This window comes from Rhea americana, unplaced genomic scaffold (assembly GCF_003343005.1).
Source record: "Rhea americana isolate MKP2758 unplaced genomic scaffold, rheAme1 scaffold_363, whole genome shotgun sequence".
NCBI lineage: Eukaryota > Metazoa > Chordata > Aves > Rheiformes > Rheidae > Rhea > Rhea americana.
The window spans coordinates 109,488-130,514 of NW_028186494.1; the positions used below are offsets into that span (position 1 = coordinate 109,488).

The following is a 21,027-nucleotide window of genomic DNA, read 5'->3' on the forward strand; positions in this document are numbered from 1 at the left end:
AATCTATGTTCTATGTGAGGCCACACCAGGAGTGCTGTGTTCAGTTCTGAGCTCGCCAACACAAGAGAGATACGGAGCTACTGGAGTGAGTCCAGCGAGGGGCTACTGAGATGATTAAGGGCCTAGAGTATCTCTCATATGAGCAGCAGCAGAGAGAGCTGAGACTGTTCAGCATGGAGGAAAGAAGAAGGAGGAGGGATCTTAGCAGTGTGCATAAATAGCTGAAGGGAGAATGTAAAGAGGATGGTGCCCAACTTTTTTCAGCAGTGTCCACTGACAGGATGAGAGGCAGCAGGCACAAACTCAAACAAAATAAGTTCGAACCAAACATAAAGAACCCCCCCYTTTTTTTTTACTGTGCGGGTGACTGAGAAAAGGTTTCCCCAAGAGGTTGTGGAGTCTCCATCCTTGGAGATATTAAAAAATCATCTGTGTAGGGTGCTGGGCAACATGCTGTAGGTGACTCTGGTTGAGCAGGGTGGTTGGACTAAGTGATCTCCAAAGGTCCTTTTCAACCTCAATCATTCTGTGATTCTGTGATGACAACCAAAGTTTTTGCTTCACAGGAGAAGCTTCCCAGGTGRGCTTCACCTGACTTGGTCTAGAGGAGGCTGATGAATGTTTAAGTAAGGAATTTTGTCTGCAGTATAGGTGCCTTCTATCAAAGATGGTTGGCTTTAGAAAAGAAAGATTGGTTTTGATATCACTCTTCCATGTCCACCTTGACACAGCTGCTACTCCTGGCTCTGGAGAAAGCATGCCTCCATGCCCAGCTTTAGCATCTTGTGTGGAGAAGGGGAAAAGCTGGCTGATATCTAAGCAGAGTTAGAGGAGAATTACATTATTACCACACAAAAAGATACTTAACTATTAGGGTGAATGCTGCCCCAAAAAATGTTTTACTCTTTTTCTAGGAAAAAACCCTTCCATACTGGATAGAAGTGTTTTGTGGGTCACATTCAACCCACACACCCCCAGCTGGATCATACCATCCTGTATAATACATTCTGTCTCAGGAGGTCAAGACTAGGTCTAATCCAATGATTGATACTGAACAGATTGAGCAATTTACCTCACTTTTTCCTCCCTATCCCCCAATATCTATAATCTTTTTGAAATCCCACTTAATGTATTCTGATGTTTTCAATAAATATATTCCAATAATTTACTTTTCCATAAATATTCAAAGAGCTGTTTGCATAATTATTTCTGAACTTGTATTGAATTTATGTACAGATGTTTCTGGGGAGCATATATAGAAAATTACAGGTCTACTACATTTTTCTATGAATTCTGTATGTCAATTTTAAATTCATTTATCTTGAGAATTCAGTAACCCTTGAGAATTAGCAACTTTTTTTTGCCTCTGATATGTGTGAAAGGTGGACAAAAAAGCACAAGTGGATGAATTTCAAAATAAGTACTATTTTGCTTGGTTATAATCCTCGTGAATTGATAGGATACAGTCACGTCTGATGTTCATTACAATGATATGTTTATATTTCATGAATTTCAGTATCCAAATTAGGACTAATTCATGTTCAAGGATCAGAACAAAAATACTAATATGTCCCCATTTACTGAAGTGTCACTGCAAAATAGAAAAAAAATACTATTATTCTCAGATTATAGATGGGGATTTGAAACAAAGAGGGAGACACTTATATGGCAAATTGGAGGTTAAAAAATGTGCATGTGTCAAGTGTCTAGAGATCAGATTTCTTAAGATATTTAGGTACCTAATCTTCCTTCACGAAGAGTTGGAAAGGGTAGCTCATATTTACAACAGGGCAGAAATAAGTTTGTGCAGTAACTCTGCACTCAGTCTTCCTTCTTTGACTTTGTTGTGATGCAGCCCTACTCAAAAAATATAGAAGTACATTTGGCTAATACAAATGCAGCTGAACCTTAAAAATTCTTGCGTAGAGAGAACTGTTACTGCTGATCTGCATAAGCAGTTTTTTATCTACTACTTTATTTGAAATTAATGCAAAGCTACTACAAGCAGCTGTGTTTTATGGTTTTCCTCTGTAAATCTTAAAATGTGTAAGATGGTTAGAAGTAATAAAACTGGGGGGAAAAAAGATAATAGAGTGCACACTTTGGTTCCAGTGTGGCTTCAGTAAGGTTTTATTTGGAGTACCCAGCTGCGTATACAGACGCAGTGGAATTTGGTTTGTGAGGAACCTACAAAAATTACACAAATAACTAGCATTTTTTTAATGAATAATACACAGACATGCACCTGCTTCAGAGACTCCATAGATTAGTCTTGCAGCCAATAGAAAAGCCCCTTGGAATTCAATTACATGGCTGAAAAACAGAAAACAAAATCATTGCTATACTTTTAGAACTGATACCAGCAAAATGTTAACCAGTTCTTGGGCTAAGCTTTTCCTGAGGATTAGATTGTTTCAGATTGCTTTACTTCCCTGTGGCTTATTGAAAATTTATATTATTCTATTCTATTCTTGCAGCTGGAGCCTCTCCCAGAAGATATTGTGCACCAAATCCCCAATACGAATGCAATAGCTTCTTTAAAAAAGACCACTGAAATTCAAAGTATGTTTCTGAATTTGTGTTCTGAGAGTTTTATTTTTAATATCATTAATGTTGTAGACATTATACTATTGTTTCAGTGAAAAATATGGGCAAACGTGTTATATGTAATTCCACATGCTATGTCAAATATGTGTGTTTTTGCTTTTGGTTCTTTGACATCTCTTCATTTCTGCTAAAAACTTATCACTGAAAAATTAAGTGTTTGAAATTATTTAGAGCTCTTTCCTGAATATTCCCTAATCTTTCCATTCCAGAGAAGCTTGAGCAAAATAGTTGTTTATCAGTGAGGGACAAAAAGAGGTAAATTTAAGATAATAACAAATAGTTTCTTTAGATTCTGCTTATGTAGGCCTTTATAAGTCACTCACTTCAAGATGTATAGGAGTATGAGAAAAATCAAGAAGCTTAAAATGGACATTGATCCATGGAACATCATTAACATATATGTTGTGATTCTATTCTATTTCTGGTGCAAAGAGTACTTGACTGCTTCACTTGTGTACCCTGGCCCCTAATCAAATACTTTAGGGCATTCGCCCTGACCTCAGTGAAGAATTTTCTCTTTACTTTAATCCAGCTGAGGAGACTTCCCTTAATTTTTCTAATTTTTTACTCTCTGCTATTTTACCTAGGTGGTAAAATGTAGCTTCCTGACTCTTACTGTTTGCTTACTTTTTAACAACGGCAGATGGATAATAAACATTTTACTTACCAGATACATCACAAATAATAGGGATTCATCTTTATAAAATATGTGAAGTTTTAAAAGGAGCATCATGCGTTATTAGTAGTTTGTTCTCAACCTGATTTCAGTTGTAAAGAGACAACAAAAACTCATTGTAGGTTTATAACTCATCCTTCATATCAGATACKCACTCAGATAGAGACAAGCTCTAAGTAAATTAGCTGAATATGATAAATTCTACTATGTCGTTTCTGATGAGTGATGTGTCTAGGGTACCTCATGAACTGATTTCTTCCTTAAAATACCCTGTTAATGATCTAGAAGGAAACAGAAATTAAGGAAATTCACATACTATGCAAATATACAAGGTAAAACTGATTCACAAATGACAATAAGGACAGAAAACTAATACACAGGGCACCAAAGAGATGATAAACATGGGGAGAGAATATACAATTCAGCTGGAATAAAGCACACATTTGAAGAAAAATGAATCCAAAACACCCAAAAAAGTGAACTGGAGGGAAAAAATAGTGGATTTAGACACTAACGCATAGTGTCTTGCTAGAAATACACACAAATGACAGAAGTTCAGAGAGAAGRAATAGATTCAGGAAGAAAGACACAACATATGCCTACAAAATCAAACCCAGAGCTCTGCAGAGCAGCTTAATTTAGTTTGTTCAGAACAAGCTTCAGTTTGAGCAGAACCAGTACAGTTATGGCAGTCAAATTGGCTGTACTTCTGGCGCCTAAGTTAGGCTGCTCAGGGCTTGGAGCTATTTATAGCATTCTGTCTTTTCTTGTAGTTGTTGCCTAAAATGTTATGCACATATCGTTCTACCTAAGAAATCACTGGGATGAGAGAGAGGCCCTACAAGTCTCCAAGTACTAGAAAGGAGTGAGTGATGGAAAACAACATTGAGGAAGTTTAATGCATTTTTGTAGAGGGTGGAAGTAAGTGAGGCCAGTATGTGCTCGACATAATGGAGAATTATGCAGACGGAGGAGTGTTAGGCTGTAGAGTAGCACCTCATGAAATACTGAGACAGCCTGCTTTGCTGAGATGACTGATCACATTTATGTTGTGTCTGTGTTTCCATGATCCAGCTTTGATAATGAATATTGGTAATAATTTGGGGGGAAAAAAGGTCCCTCCTCTGTGTTTGCTTCAAAGAAAGGAAGATAYGGTGCTTAAACAGTAAGAGAAAATAACTTTTTTCTAAGAAGAATGGAATTTGTATAAATACTTTGTTTGTGATAGTGATCTAAAGCTCTATTGGAAAGATAATACATTTGAAAGGAGTAGTTCCTACGCCCATGTAATATGCTATTTCTAAACAAATCCTGTTCACTAGACTGTACGCCACTCCCAAACGGATTTTTTCAAGCAAGCGATGTACAACATATCCAAATCCGTCAGTGAAAGGCAATTACAAAATCCTGCAACAGTAACAGAAACATTTGCTTTTTTTATTTCCTGTAAATATTCAGTGCTCCCACAAATCTTTGAGAGAGACTTAAGCGTATTTTCACACTGAAAGGAAAAGCATACCTAGAAGACTGRTTTGGTTTCACAGTTTGTTCTTGCAAGCAGTGATTGCACTTCAAGTTTTGTATGAATGAAACCAGCAGTATGGTTCATTCWTTTCCATGAGCTCCACAACGTTCTTCTCAATGAATGTTAACAGGACTAGYAGTATTTCACATTCCAGTATAATGCAGTAGAAATGCCATTTTCAGAGACACAGCAGTTTAAGATGCTAATCTCATTGTTAATCCATAACATACCTTGTGTTTCTACCAAAGCTGCTGTGCAACTTCATGCAGTGCCTTGTATGCCCATTCCGCAAGATTTTGCCTGGAAAAAACCTCCAGTTGAAAACACATGCAAGCCCTGTATGCTTTGTGCACAACAACATATCAACGCTGCTCTCCATAAAAAGAGGCTTGCACAGCTGTTCTGCTTCTAACAGGTGTTTGTAAGGTACAGCTTTCTGGTTTTAACGAAAAAAATCTACCATTATTTTTTCACAAGAATCAGAAAGCCCTCTTTGCGTGAGGTGCCCACTCCTACCTGATCTATTCCTACTTTAGATTGCTTTAAAATTTCCTCCCACAAACCACAGACACCCTGCCTCATGTTCCCCTTCTCCAAGACCCTTCTGCAGCAGCAGCGTAGTTGCTGCCACCTGCTTCCTGGCCTTACAGTGGTACCCCTCTTTATCACTGAAGCCCCTCTTATAGTAGAATTCTCAGTTCAAGGAAACAAGAAAAATCACTGATCACTGAGGAGTGAAGGGCGATTAAGTGGGCACAAAGGGCTCACTACTGTGCTTGAGTTGGCCCCGAGTTTTAATGTTACAAGAAAGTCAGGATTCAGAGGGCAGCTGGTGCGTGAGTGTGTGAATGAATGAATGCGATGTAGCAATCTTCACTGATGCTGTTTTATTATTTCTACAGGAGAGCAACACAGTGGTAGCTGGTTACTAATATTTTATTTTATGAATAAGAGCCCTTGAAAACACCAGCAGTGAACATGGGTTCATTTCTTTTATAGGCAAGAGGGGGTATTATTCCCATGCCAACAGATCTGATTTTCTTGCACATCTGTTTCTGCAACACAAACCCCACCCACTCTGTGAACATTTAGTCCATAAATTATAGGGTTTGAATTGGGTGTATATTGCAAGGGCTGACTTTTGCACATATGATCTGTGAGAACATTGTGAAATGCCCATATAAGTTTTTGTTTGGTTTTAGCATATTTTTAATGAATAGAGAATTTAGTCTCTAACACAGTAATAATAGAGAATATTTTTCTCTTGTTTTTATAAAATTTGCCAGGCTCCAATCATTGAACCTACTGTTATGTAGATATCTTTTTAGCTGTGGCTTTCATGCTTTTGGAGTGAAGCCAGCCTTCTAACACTTAATCTCAACCTTGTAGGATACTTAATACATTTCACATTTTGTCCCCAGAAGGTCCCCGCTATTTAAAGATTCTGCTAACTACTCAAACGTGCACACTATTACAGTTCAAAGAAAGACACCAGCCACGCTTGCTGGTTGTTCTTGCAGACTAACTTGGGCTTTCATCTTGCAATGATATTTTTCAATAAAGACATTTTCAGTCTTTATTGACAGCTGCTCTCTCACTGGAGGAAAAAATTCGTCTTTCGAAAAGTCTGAGACTGTGTTGAGAGCTGTGTTACCAAAGAGGGAGTTTTCAGCAGCCTTTTGGCTGAACAGACAGCACCACCACTGGCCCTGCCTCCCAGCTGTCAAAGCCTCCAGCTACCCACTGGATAAGCACCTCGACTCAGCCCACTGCCCAGCTGCCAAAATTGTCCTTTTAGTCCTTGGAAAAGTCCCCTACTTGATCCCTTCTCTTTCACAGCTGCTGAAACCCTCCCTCTAATTCCCAGATAAATACCCTGACCCAGCCTCTGCAGCAGCTGCTGGAAGCTTCTTGCTAAACGCTGCATAAGCCCTGGTCCAGAGCTCTCAGCCTCCCTAATGCTTCTAATTTCCAGGTGTCATCCACCTGGCAATTAGTGCGCACTCCGTGGATTATTGAACTATAAAAGTATGTATGCAAATTCTTAGTTGTTTACCTGGTTGCCACTAATCGTAGACCATTTGATGTGCTTGTTATGACTCACCTGTGCATTACTGTTTATTTTACTGGTGAAGCTTCCTACTCTTTCTGTTGCAAGMAAAAAGCTGAGAATGCTCATTCTTCCATTTCACTGCTGTGTTTTTACACATCAAACCAGAAAGCTCACTTCCTTATGATATCTGGCAGTTTTCCAGCAACAGCCAGGTCATATATGCAAGTTTTAAATAAATTACTGTTCTAGTGTACGCCCTGAGGTTGGAGGAGAAAGAACGTCCAGGACTAACAAATCTGATTGTTCTGGCAACATCACTTCAGTCCAAGCTGGCATTTCTGACTCTTTTCCTTTTCAAGACAGTGCCGTGTGAGCACTTTGTACAATAATGTTCATTTTTCTAGTCTTTTTTTTGTTGTACATGCATTTACTGCCTGCAATATCAGAGCTTCTAGGTATTAACCCTGACCTGAACTCCCTTCACCTAGTGTAGATAAAGCCAACAGTCTGTCTGACAATATGAGTTCATTAGACTTCATGTTACTCCTCCAGTTTATTACCTTCTGGGGAAGGGTGTGACACAGCCCTTTGGAATGAAAACACTTTCCAACTTGGCATTCTTTGGTCCAGAAATATACTTCTTCACTGCTGTTTGAAATTCCAATTGCACTGCTTACAGTGCAGTGATTTTAACTTATAATCAGCCAGGGATGGACTAAGTGATTACTGTGCTTGTACCACCATGCTAGCTRAAATTCCCGTAAATTATTATGTGTGTTTTCCTTAGGCAAGTACTGGAAGTCAGTGGAACCATACTCTGTGCCAGTGGATTGTGCTCTGGCTGAGACCCAGAAACGAGAGAGGGAGGAGACAGAAACTGTATCTGCTATGGCTTCTCTTTCAGTGGATGTTGAGCAGTGCTTCCCTCAGGGAGGCAGCAGGTAAGTGCACACCACCACTGCAGAGAGCAAGGCTTTCTGTTCCAGTGATGTGAAATGCACAGGTCTTCTAGATTAAGATTGTTTTCAAAATTATCTGATGATTGGGTTACCTGGAATTTGTGGTCCCTGAATTTGTGTTATTTCTAGGTGACCACCTGAAATGGAGGCATTCTATGCTAACAGATATTTTCAGAATGTGTAGTTCTTTACTAAGATTCATGATGGCACATGAGCCTTATTTTCTSCACATCTCTAAAGCTCCCTGTTATATAAAAAGTACAATATTGATATGAGAAAAAAATAGACCTGGTAAGTTCAATAACCACATGCTTTTTATAGGAAGATGTTCAAACCTGTCATAATTTTAACTTTCTACGAAGGCATTAAGCAGAGGGTCAGATAAATTTAAAAATGATRGACTTAAACCATTATTAAATGATATTAAATAAGCATTAAAATTACTTCCCTGGAAGCTATGAAACTGCCAGTATAAAACTCAGAGCAATACTGAACAGAATCTGGACCAATGTTTTCTATGTACCATGATGATGGTATACCACYCAACGAAGAAAATATTGTTCTCCGTAACTTGTCGACTGTTTCTGATTGCTCTCAATTTCACAGTTTGTTAAAATGACATGGAAACTCCTGTTGTGTTTTTGCCAAATAGATATGAAAAAAWTGATGGCCACTGAATAATGCCATCTACAAAACAGTATTTCCTCAAGGAGTTGTTAGGAGTGAGGTAAGTTACTGCAGAATTTTTGGGAGTTTCCTATTTACTCATTTTAAGGATAAACGTTCCTGGCTTGTTCCATTGGAGGAAGACCCAAAATTTAGTGAAACCAATCAGTTTCCATTGTCCTAAGAAAACAGAGGAGAGAAGAGGAAAGGAGAACAAAACCTTTTAAGGAGACTCATCAGTTCCCTGCATGCTGTGAAGCTGAATGGCAGCACAACAGGAGAGAAAGGAGGGAGCTGTGGGTAGGCAAAGAGGTGGGATTGGAGCMAAAGGGTCCATGGCTTGTGTGTCATGAGAACTACTTGTTTGATTTGGTTCTCCTCTTCTGCCTTGTCTCTTTTAATCAGAAATTAACTGATGGCCAGCTGAGAGCATCCAGGGGAATAGTTTAGTGCCAGTGAAAAACCATAGACACCTTTGGAAGTGTGTGTCTCTCACAATAGTAAGAACATTGATCTGTCAATAAATTAGCAGATGTGGCTCAAAAGGACAAAAAGGGAGCAGAGCTAACTAGTAAAGTTTTCTATATTTGCATAATTACCTTTTGTATTATAATTACATTTTAAAATGATATGGCTATTGTTATGCCAATATTATTACAAACAAAATTCATAAATGCCTAGGGAAGAAGCCAGTGATRAACAGGTCATATATTTTAAATTTGTAAGATTGTTAATCAGTACTCAGCTAAGGAACAATGTAAAGGTTTGTCACATAAATCTGTGAGAGTTGTAAGATACTTTTGTTAGCCAGTGACAGAAAAGTTGGGTGTTTTTTCCTGCATGCGTAATTCTGGAATATAAAGAAGTTTTCATTAATATAAAGAAKTTTTCATTAATATAGTCAAAGCTAAGTTTTAAATTGTCTGGAGAAGGGTACAGTTAATTTTTGCTTACTTACTTATTGCTTAGAATAACAGGAATTGTATTTGTTATGAGCTCCACTCATCTAAAACTACAGTCATTGAGTGTGACCCTATGTGACTTGACAAAAGAACACTATGATTAATGCTGTACTTAATTACTGTATTTATTACCTACCTACTGATAACCTATGACAGTTTCCACCCATTCTGTAAACAGAATTTCAAAGTCGAGCTGAGAGAAATGGTGGTGGYGGGGGGGAACGGATGTGCTGAAATGTACACAACTGGAATTCATGTGGCTGCCAGATTCATTACACTTCATCAGTTCTGAACTCTTAGAGGGATGAATCCATCATGATGAATTGTTCTCTGGAAAAATGGCTTCGTTTGAAAATTTTTTGTGGTGCTGTAGGGTTTTTTCAGCAGCACGAAAAACCTTTACATGCATGCACTCCTAATTCTGTTTCCACATTCATAACCCACAAAGAAGTACACGGAACCAGATTGCCGTCAGGGAGCAACGGGACAACATAAGTGTTATGCCAGTGGGCCAAAACTGAGAGCTAGATTTTCTGAGACATCACCCTCTCTGTTTTCTTTCTGTTGAATGAAAAGTTTGTTAGGGAATCAAAAACACTCACCTGCAAGGTCTGATTTTTGGGGCACAGTCCTCTGAGCTGTGGGAAGTCTCCTGAGAGGAGCTGACTGCACTTTGCACGAGTGAAACTCCTGTATGAAATTACGAGTCCAAGGACAGTTTCAYGATTGCATACTCCAGCTTCATGCCAGTATAATTTCTTTTGTTTCATAGAAACATACTATTCATTTCATAGAYACGTACCAACACAAACCGGAGTAATGTAGTGATGAGTCATAACTTTTTTACATTTGTTACACTGGTTATGACTAAAGACCAAGTAGGCCATACTCCTTCTCCAGCCCCTTTCTATGACAAATGACCAGGTTGTAGCAACATCAGGGCTTCTCAGTCCTCTTGCTAAGGGCCATTGTAAAAGGARGCCATATAGCCTTCAGAAGACGTGTTGCAAGCTCTTGCACTGAGTATTTAATTGGCTGGTAGGGCAAGATCAGAGCAGAAACTGCTGTGGCTGGCAGGGCAGCTTGAAGAGGCTTCCTTGAACAAGAGAGGCTCCTGCCAGTGCCTGCATTACGCCAAGAGCCAATTTAGTTTCTCTTACTTCGCACCACAGTCAGCCAGGCTAATAATTTTGGTCTGCCTGTCTGACCCTGTTTCGCTAAACTGATGGTAGTGATCCCATTGACTTCAGCTTTGGATGGTCAGGTCTSCAGATGAAGAGAGCAGCAGCAAGAGTCACTTTGCAGGAAACTCTTGCCAGTTGTGTTGGAGGATATGTTGGTGTTTAGAGTGAGATGACTCATTTTAAACTCTGATTTTGGGTAAAGCAGCTCTTTTCCTGGCCAACGCATATCTGACTCATTTACCACTGGTGAATAAAGGATAAAATGCTCCTGGCTAAGGCCCATTTTAAGTATTTCTGTTTCTTACTTCTCTTTTTCTTTCTTTTCTTCAAGTGACAATGCAGATTATAATTTTAATTTGTTTTCCTCTGACATGCTAAATGAAGAAGACTGTGAAAAGCTGCTATGCTTTTAGTATTTTATTTTACCAAAGCACAACTCTGTGTTTTAAGATCCAATTGAAACTTGATTACAGACTTCAGAAGAAAACAGAGATAGARAAAAGACTTCATGGATAGGAAAGAAAACATGCATGATGCTAACAGAGATTTAAATACAGATGCAATTAAAGGAACAAGTATGCCCTACAAAACATTTCTAATTACCATAACTTTTGTGTATTGGTAACTGCTTATTCTCTAAGTGAGATGCAGATTTAGCTGATTAGAATTTTGCTTGGGCCAGACGTCTGCTTCAGAAATCTTGTTGTGAAAATGTTCAGTACAGTGCTGTCCATGAAACATTGGAGCTTCTGTACATTTCTTCTTAAAATGGAAAAATAAAAGGGTGTGGAGGGAGGTCTCTGGCACTTACTATTTTTACAGCAAACAGTAAATCTTGAGAATAACATTTAACAGAATTTGACTTTATAGCTCTCATTCAGCTTGGCATAGATGGAAATGAAAACAAAGTGTGATTTTTTTTTTAGATATTTCTCTTAGTGTTTCTGAGCTACCACTTGTAGTTTCAGTCACATATTGTATACTAGAATGACTGGTTAGATTATGGGGTACAGCTAGCCATTACCTAGGGTCCATCTTTTGTGTTTCTGTGTCAATTCATACAGCTTCACTTAGCATTTCACTCTTTTAGGTATCTACCTCAGCTGGGCTGAATAACCTGCATCTACCTGGCTGTAACTCACATGATCTGAAATCACCACCAGGCTCAAGAACTGAAGAGGGCCATGTTAGATCAGACTGTAGCCTTACCTAGTTCAGCTTCATCTCATCCCCTGGTAGTGCATGTGTGGGAAAAAGAACCAGAAACAGAGGAATTTTGGATCCTACTTTGTCCTGATTAGTTCTTAGATCTCAGTAGCCGCTTCTGGCACATCCTACGTAAAAATGACCAGGATACCTATCCAGGCATAAGCTTTTCAAGGCTGTTACTGAACCAGCTTTTGCACTTTTGGTCATCAGGTAATGGATTCCACAATACAATCAGGCACTGTGCTTTGTTTTTCTTTGTCTTAAACATGATAAATTGACTGGGTGCCCTTTAGTTCTTATACCATGAGAAATAAAAGTAGTTCATTCCTTATTCACACTSTCTGCTCCATTTCTGGCGTTAAAGGCCTCAGCTCTCTCAAGACTCCTACTTTATTCCTCCTGGTAGGAAAATCATTTCTTGCCTCTGATCATTCTTCTTGCCCCTTGGTATGCCTTTTACAGTTCTCTCTGAGATGGGCCATGAACTGCATGCAGGATTCAAGATGTTGTGCACACTATGGATTTATAAAGTAGCTTAATGATATGGGTATTTTGTTGGGKTTTTTTTTGTTGCTCTCTATTCCGCTCCCRGTAACTCCAAACTCTTAGTCATAGACCATCGCTGTATATAAATAACTAAAGCTGTCCCCAATACACACCATTTAGTGTATTAATTTGTGTTTATTTACCTTCTTTTCCCCTTTAGTCTTCCAGTCAGAAATGGTGTTAGGCTTTCATGCTTATCACAAAATGTGCTGGTACACCACCACATTTTTTGGAGATGCTGGGGAGCATCCCTCTGTGGTAAAAAACTGAACAGTATTGTTACCTATTTCCTATTTTTTGATGGATTGTTAATTTATGAGATCTTCTCTTATAACCCAAGTTCTTCAAGCATTTGGATAAAATTGTTGGAAAATTTTCTTTGCAYGGTGGTATCCCTTTATCTCTCTCAATTCAATTCCTTCAGAAACATCAAAGAAAATTGTAAGGCTTGACTTCTCTGTAAGAGTTAAAACTTAACTCTTCACCAAATTATTATTGTCTAAATGACTACTAATTATCTCATTGATTCTAGTTGCTGTTAATTTGCCTGGTGCAGACTTTCTGTGTCTCCTGTAGTTTCCAGCAGAGGGATTGCATTTCTTACCTTCTCTGCTTCTGCCATGGAGGCTGATTTAAACAGCAGAATACACTTATTTCTTTAGAAACATCCTGATCACAGCTCTTCAAAACTCAGTGGACAAATGTCTTCTGCTTTTAGCAATTTGGTAATGTTTAATATATCAGTTTGTTCTAGGGCTGATTCAGTTTAAGACAGTTCATCTGCAAATAATAAAATCTCCCTGACACTCTTCTAGTGAACCCAGATAGAAATAGTTCATTTTGCTCTTGTGGTCTACCTTCCTTGATGCTCCTTTTATGCTTTGATCATTTCTTCTGATGTTTTTGAAAGATATTTTTATTAGTAGTTTTTATGCCTTTAACATATTGCTCCTCAGAATCTCCTTTGGCCTTCCTCATTGTGGGTTTACATTGAACTCGCCAGAGTTTATACTTTATTCTGTTTGCCATATTTGGACATGACTTCCTCTTTYGAGCCTGTGTGCGTATTTACCTTCTGCAGTTTTATGCTGCTGTTAAACTACGATAGCKCTTGCTTTTAGTTCCTTTTTCCTTTGATCCATAAAAGGTCCATTTTTACTAGGATATACACTTACTCAGGATCTCTAATATGATGTCTTCAGACACTGTCCAAATCATCTCCATAGTACAGAAATGTGCCTTTTTTCTCTGCTACCAGAGGATCACTTTTCAATTACAATGATCTTTCCTGAGACAGCTGAGTTAAATTAGGAACAGATTATGGCATAAAAGAGCTCTAGCACATCAGAAAATCTATCTTCTGTTCAGCAGTTTCTGTGACTTGGAAACACAACTTGAATTTTTATTTTTACAAGTTTGATGATATAGATATGAGGAATCTCTGTAATTCTAATTTATAAAACAAGGTAAGAGAAGCATTTACTTTTTTGGATGATGCAAAGGATTTTATCTGTATTCTTAAAAGTTGATAAAAAAAAACTAAATACTGAATCATTTAATAATATTCTCATTACAAAATATGGTAGCCTTTTATTCACAATTGCCATAGAGCAATACATAAAKTGTCACAAGTTTTGTCAGATTTGATCCATATGGCAGCATTTTATCTCAACTATTTCTTTCATTTTAAGGTGTAATTAGAATAATTTCATTTAGCAGTAACTGCAGAGAGATTATATTATTTCAATGTGCAATAGTATGAATTGTATTTGCATAGATCTACAGATGCGAGCTCTTTACAACACACCAAATGCAAGAGGGCTCTGCTCATAGGAAGGTGCAGTTTAAATGAGCCACAGTGAAGATATAATGAAAAATTACAGTTGTGGTTCTACAGTGATCACAGTCCCAATCTGGGTTCTCCTGGATCTGCCAGCCGCACAGAATCAATCCGGATCAGACCCAAACTCAGAGTCACATTTCTGAGGAATTAGTCAGAGCATACAATATGATATTTTTGCCTGTTTTATGTTTTTGTGCCAGCTTCTTGTCAACTACAGGAAGACTGACTGAACTGATGTAACTAACAATGACATAATTGAGGCACCATGTATTTGGCTTGTCAAACTCTGCCCCCTCAGTTTTTCTGTGGGGGAAATTTTGATTTCAGTGGAATGGGTATATATTGATATACCATTCAGTGTTACGTGACTACAGTGTTTTTCTTTCTGTATGAAATGCCCTAAAATTTTACTAGCTCTCTCAGAAAATTCTGGGCTAAGACATTATTCTATAAAAAYGTATGATTTAATGATAAGCCATTGGATAGATCCAGTGACATCTGTGCCACTAATAATCTGCAGTTAAAGCATGTACTGCATAAGTCTTCAAAGGCCTGGAGAAGGCTTTTGGAGTACCGCATGGAGACATGATGGCTGGGTGAGACATGATGGTTACAGCCAGGGTGCTGTAACCTCCTCCAGGATCCCATAAAGGACCTTGCATCTTGCACTTACACATGAAAACTTGTGTGTCGCTTCTGCCTCAGAAGAGTGGGACAGCACCCAGGGTGAGTCTTCCTTCCTCAGTGAAAAATTACCCAGGTCTCAAATCCYGAACAAGATATTATCTCTCAGCCAGATTTTGTGCATGGGAGTGTCACAGCCGGAAGCCAAATGCGTATAAACATAGTGCTGCACGTGCTGCTTCCCAACCTCCTTATAAATAACTGCCCCTTTCACTTCCAGGAGCTTTCCAGAGCTCCCCTTCCTTCTACTCTGACAATCTCTAACTGAAATCTGTTGACAATTGTTTCTTCTCATTCACTTAGAGCAGAACCTAAAAAACCTGAAMTGTTATGTGCTTCCAGGCTATTCTCTTCTCAGACAGTCCCATAAGGTCCTGGATGTTTAACAAGGGCTTGTTGTACTTTTGCATTTTGCCAGAAAACATTCAGGTCTTCCAAAAGTGACCGGAGAAACCAAGAGCTTATGGTCAACAAAGTGGCAAGAATACAACATAATTATGAATTTTCCGCATAACACAAATGCCCAATTTTTTTTTTTTTTTTACCTGCTACCCTCTTTCCAAGGAATGACTTTGCAAGGAGCTGTAGCGGGTGCAGGTTGGTGGCGAGTGACTTGCGCGCCCACCTCGACCACTGGTAACCAGAGCGATGCACCGATGCACGATCACGGCGGCGGCAAGCTGGGCTCCTTTCCGCCCCGCTGCCAATGCGTGGTCTCTGCTGCAAGTCGAAACAACAAAAGAAAAAAGAAAAAAAAAAGAAGAGGAGAGAAGACAGTGATGACAGTCATTTTTTGAAAGAGATTTCGATAAATATTTTCATGTGTGTTTTGCTCAGCCCTCCTGGCCTGCTCTGCCTTTTTTGGGGGGATGCAGGGGGAAGCAGCGATCTGCTGCAGCTGTGTGCGGGCAGTGGGGTGCTCCCACCCCAGCTCTGCCCAGCCGGGGCGGCCCCCGCTGCAGCCGGCGCGCAAATCTGACTTCACCTCGGCGCAGCAGCAGCAAGCCTGCAGCGGGTATCGCGCGCGTGGAAAATTCTCCCTGGTGTGGGCAGGGACAAAGGATTTGAGATTTATAGATTAATAATCTTTTGAGGTCAATAACCCTTTGGAAAGTGAGTAGTCTGAAAAACTTTTTTCATATAGCGTTCATCTGACTTATTTTTCATCATGCTAGCTAAGATCATTCCAAATCATAAAGGAATAATCTGTATAAAATCACTTAAAGAGACACTGCTGAATTTTTCATTGGGAAAGACTTTAATAAAGTCCAGATTCAGTTAAAATTCCTGGCTTCCTTGCTGAATAAACCACCAAAGCCCATGCAAGCCCCCGTTAATTACTTTTTTTTTTCTTTCTTTCTTTCTACGGGATTTCATGAACATGTACCTTCTGGGGGATATTTTACTGAAGTCAATCATTAAGTGAGATTTAACTGGTAAATGTCTGTTTTATTTATTTATTTGTATTTACCTTTTGTTCTCCTTTCATTTCAAAGTTGCTTGAAGTGATTACTTTTAAGGAGATTTTAAGCTCATTTTTTCATATGGTATTCTGCAGGGCTGAGGTGAAAAATGATTATGTCCAAATTCTCATGCCCTTCAACAGTGAGGTCTCATCGTGTTCTCAGAAGCTTTCAATTTTATAGTTACTGATATAATCCTCAGGTGCAATAACTTGTTAGCTACAAAGAATGATGGCACTTTACACCAGTTCGGCATAATTCCCCATCATTTTCTCACTGGATGTTTTTGAAAGCTTATCTTACCTGGGCTGAATATTTACCAGAAGCTTTCTACTAAAGAATATATATAATCTAATTAGACCTTATTAATAGACACCCTTTCCATGGCAGTGATCTGCAAGGCAAATTCAGAATTGGGTGTCAGAAGTTGCAGGCAGACAAGCAGCCAGTCAATGCCTTTATGAAAGCACAAAATCAAAAATCGGAGGTCTGGTATGACAAACACAGAAGAAATGTTGCTAACTACTTGAATTCTAGAGAACTATTTTGTTTTAATGGTTCCAATGTTTTAAAGACCCATTTGAAAAACTAAGTGCATGTATTTTTAGTTGCAAATGGTTGTAAAATAGAACTATCACAGCTATTTTTTTCATGAAATTATTTGACTCTGTTGACACAAAGCATGTACATTTCTGGACCAAAAGTTATAAAATATTCTGACATATTTTAATATAAACAGGAACATTTTCAGTGATTGCTTGGATCTAAAATGTTTTTCCACTTGACATTTGTTTATACTTCCTAGGAAAGAAACTCTATTTATGGATAACTGAATAACACAAATAAACATCAGAGAGAGCTGAAAAATCAGCTTTGATTATGCATGAAAATCTACAATGTCATTGTGTACTCTTGTGCCGTATTCTGATTGCCTGTTTATTTTTACAGAGCTGCTGGCGAGCCCATGGAAGAAGAGCCAGCCTTGTGAAGTGCCAAGTCCTCCCTGATATTTCCTGTGGGTGACATCATTGTGTATCCCCCCAAAGCACCCTCAGACATGTCTTGTCTGCTGCTTGGGTGGCACAGATCAGATGGAACATAAACACTGGGCACAAAACTCTGAATAGCAGCTTCACTTGTTCCTTGGATGGACTTGAAAGGGCCCTAAAGATTCCTTAAATGTAACCGCTACAATTCTAAAGTTACAGTAAAACAGGCTTGGGAGAAAGAGCCCAGAGCATGCTTTTTATATGCTGTTTGACCACTCACCAACATAAATTGTGAAATAGAATATTACAAAATTCTACATGATAGATTATAGATACGAGAATTGCAATAGCCAGCAAAATACTCGGTAAACTCTATGAATCACTTTGACACTTTTTACTGAGTAATTCTTTTCATACCGTGTTAAACTGTTAATAGAATTTGTTTTCTTTGCTTTGTGTAATGAAAAAAAAAAAAATCTTCTTATTTTCTGTGCCATTTTTTAGGCCCTGTAATGAGTTCTTGGTTGGATAAGTGAAGGGTGTGCAAGTTAAGATGAGGGATTTTAGCTAAAGGGGAAGCATTTCTTATTGTACTATAAATCCCCCAAAGTACTGTGCTTGATGGTGCTTTATTTTATTTTTCATTTTCCTGAAGATCCTCTCCATTTAATGTAATCTTTTATCATAAAAATACATTTACGATTCTCTAAAATAAGCGATCTTCTGCCTTTAAAAAAAAAAGTGCGGTACCCTCCGTAGTTGACAGTAGCTCTCAACAGATGTGCAGCAGAGATCAAGTAGTTTCTGAGAAATGGATGGCTTTTCAAATGTGTTTTTAGTTTGTTCTGAAATGTTGCTGTGTCCTGACTCTAAGAACAGCAATCTTAAGTATCCTGCGTGCAGCTCATTTGAAGCTCAGGTGTTTCTGTGGAGGTTGTGCTCGAAGATTTTTTTGCAGGTCGTCACAGGAGTACAAACTGATTCTTTTATGTAGTCCTGCACCAAGAAAGTTGATGTTGCTTAAAAAGTTTCAGAGGGTTTGGCTTTATTTTGTATCCCCCCAAATGCAGCAAATTTCCCTGCAATGTGATATTAGCTGTTTAAATCCATGTTTGAGAACGTAGCATAGAGTTGTGCCTTTAGCTGATAATGAACGCTTAAACTATTACACATGTTGCCTTACCGTCAGAGAAAGAGATAGGGCATGTATTTAGCATACTCCAAATGAACAAAATTGTGCTACAGCAATTCTTATTTTGTTTACAGCTTTCTCACCTAATGAACCCTGGGAGGTGTCTTACTTTACCTAAAAGTGAACACTTGCAGTATTTGATAGCTCGCTTAGCTTTTAAAAGCAAGTGATGTTCATCTTTTACATATTTTCCAAGCTCAAAGGATATATTAAAGCCATAAGTGAAGACTGTCATGCTTTTTATTCTGAAATCTGAAAGAAACCTTAATTAAAACAAGATTTTGGGAAAGGGCATGATATGAAAGATATGGAACAATATGGTTTCAGTTATAGACAGACTCAAACCTGTAAATCAAAGATGAAAGATTTCACTCAAATAGAATTATATAATTCTCTTTTGTTATGCAGTCAGAGTATATCTTTCATGCATTTGGGTTTGTTTACGATTAGCATTTTAATTTTAAAGACTTTTATTACTTATACAAAAGCTCTCTGCTACAAGTTAGAAATCTGAGGCATGCTTTGAAAAGGGAAATCTAAAAAAGGAATGTCATTTCCTATAATGTAAAGTAAGCTTTTATTCTGAAAGGCTTGCTCTAAAATGAATGTATGCCCCTCAGTTAGAAAATAAAATAAAATTCTACCCACCATTTACAAGAAAAAATGTAGCTCATTTTAGTAATGCAGAGTCTTAGCAGGCTAAATTAACTCCTGGTGTAAATCACCTTGCCTGAATTTGGGCTGTTCACATGACTAAAGCAATCAGGAGTTCATTGTGTATTTTCAGGAAACCTGTGACGGCAATCTTGCTTGCCATTTACTGCATTTTTCTTGTGGTCATCAAAGAAGCTTCCCTTCAAGGAAACTAAGGACCATAGCTGATGAGTTGGGGAATTTGTAAAGCTTTTCATATTTTGAAATAATGACTGCAATATTTTAATTGGCTGCATAGTAGGATCAGTTTAAAATTAACTCCACAAATGCAAAATCTATTTATGTCTTTTAGCTTGCGTGAAATTGAACATGAATTGCAGCTTGAGATGTGAGTTACAAACTTTACCAATTAAAGTTTGTATTCTGGGGTGGAAATCAGCTAAAGCTGTCCTTTGTAGCTAGAAATGCTTTTAAAATGCCAGAATAATTTGAGTTTAACCACATTATAAACTCACACTCATGCATGTGTGCAGGCATGTATCTAGACACACTATTGGTTAAAGTTAGACTCGTTTGGATAAACAAATGTGCAAATAAACTGCACACAGATTGTATCCAGAACTCTGTTCTCACCGAAGTCAATAGCAAAATCCTCTTTGATTTCACCRGGAGATGGATCAGGCCCTGTATTTTTAAGTGCAGAACACCATTACTTTTTGATTATGTCATTACAAGGCACCGTACAGCCCCCTGGGAAATGACTGAGGCTTATGATGAATATCAACACTTCCTTCAAAGCAGACCTGGCCTTTCCGAGAGGGCAGTTTCACTTGCTGCTGTTTTCTTCTCACAGTATTTTTTATTACCATCAATAGCTCCCTAYGGATTGCTGTTAAAATGTCTCCCATTTAAACAGTGATTTCAGCCATACTTTCAGGAAAACATTCACATAGTCACTCTTAAAAATGTCCAATTTTATCTTGATTTGACAACAAATTCCAGAAGTTTCAGAAAGGTGCGTTAATTTCATGATTTTTTGTTTCTAAGGTCCAAATTCAGAGGCATAGGAGCTGCTTTTCAAGAGAAGTCACAGTCTCATGTCTCTCATGGACCTCAGCTTAGCATAATGAGATTGACACCTCTGAAAATTAAATCCTAGGTATTTCATGTTGCTTGCCAAAATATCAACATCTGAATTTAGGTTACTTCCAAAAATGGCCTGAAATAGATAAATAGTGTGGCTTAGTTGATGATTCCTTTGAGTGAGTCCAAGGGAAGGTGAAGCTGGAGAAGTSGTAGAGAGCTCTCAGTGCTGTGGCTGACCCTCCGGCTGACATTGGCATGCAGGAGAGTTGCAGGCCTGGAGGAGGACATCCCACTGCTCTGCCACCCCCAGACAACCATGGCCATTAGTAGCAAATCCCTGCCTCATAGGGGAAGTATGTAGGAATTTGCACTCCACCACTAGATCAAGCATTCCCCAAGCCACAGATCTTCGAGATCTGAGATGCTGTCACAGGAAGTACCACAAAAATGCATGATCCATTCTCCACTCTTCCGTAGTATTGGAGCTTGAATATTGAGCTAAATCAGATTTTGGACTGCTTTTCTGTTCTTAGGTCCTTAAATTCATACTAGAAACTGAAAGCTAGAGTGACATGAAGCCAGATATCAAGAAAAAGTGATTTTTATCCAGCTAAATGCTCTTACCTGGGCTGGAGTGGGAGCAATAACAAATAGTAAATCTTGGAATTGCTAAAAGCTGAGTGTCTTGCCATTCATTTTTAGACTCTGTGTGTAGGAATTGTGTGTGTG

At 38.5% G+C, this 21,027-nt stretch overlaps 1 protein-coding gene across 1 annotated transcript in view; it reads left to right on the top strand.

Moving 5' to 3' along the window:
* Nucleotides 1–17,781, top strand: part of LOC146591686 (histone deacetylase 4-like) — a 56,174-nt gene extending 38,393 nt beyond the window's left edge. Inside the window, exons 3-5 of the mRNA XM_085312429.1 lie at nucleotides 2,478–2,562; nucleotides 7,649–7,802; nucleotides 17,326–17,781. Coding sequence (XP_085168555.1) covers nucleotides 2,478–2,562; nucleotides 7,649–7,802; nucleotides 17,326–17,365 — 279 coding nt within the window. The 3' untranslated portion in view covers nucleotides 17,366–17,781. The remainder of the gene's footprint in view (nucleotides 1–2,477; nucleotides 2,563–7,648; nucleotides 7,803–17,325) is intronic.
* The last annotated feature ends 3,246 nt before the right edge of the window (nucleotides 17,782–21,027 follow it).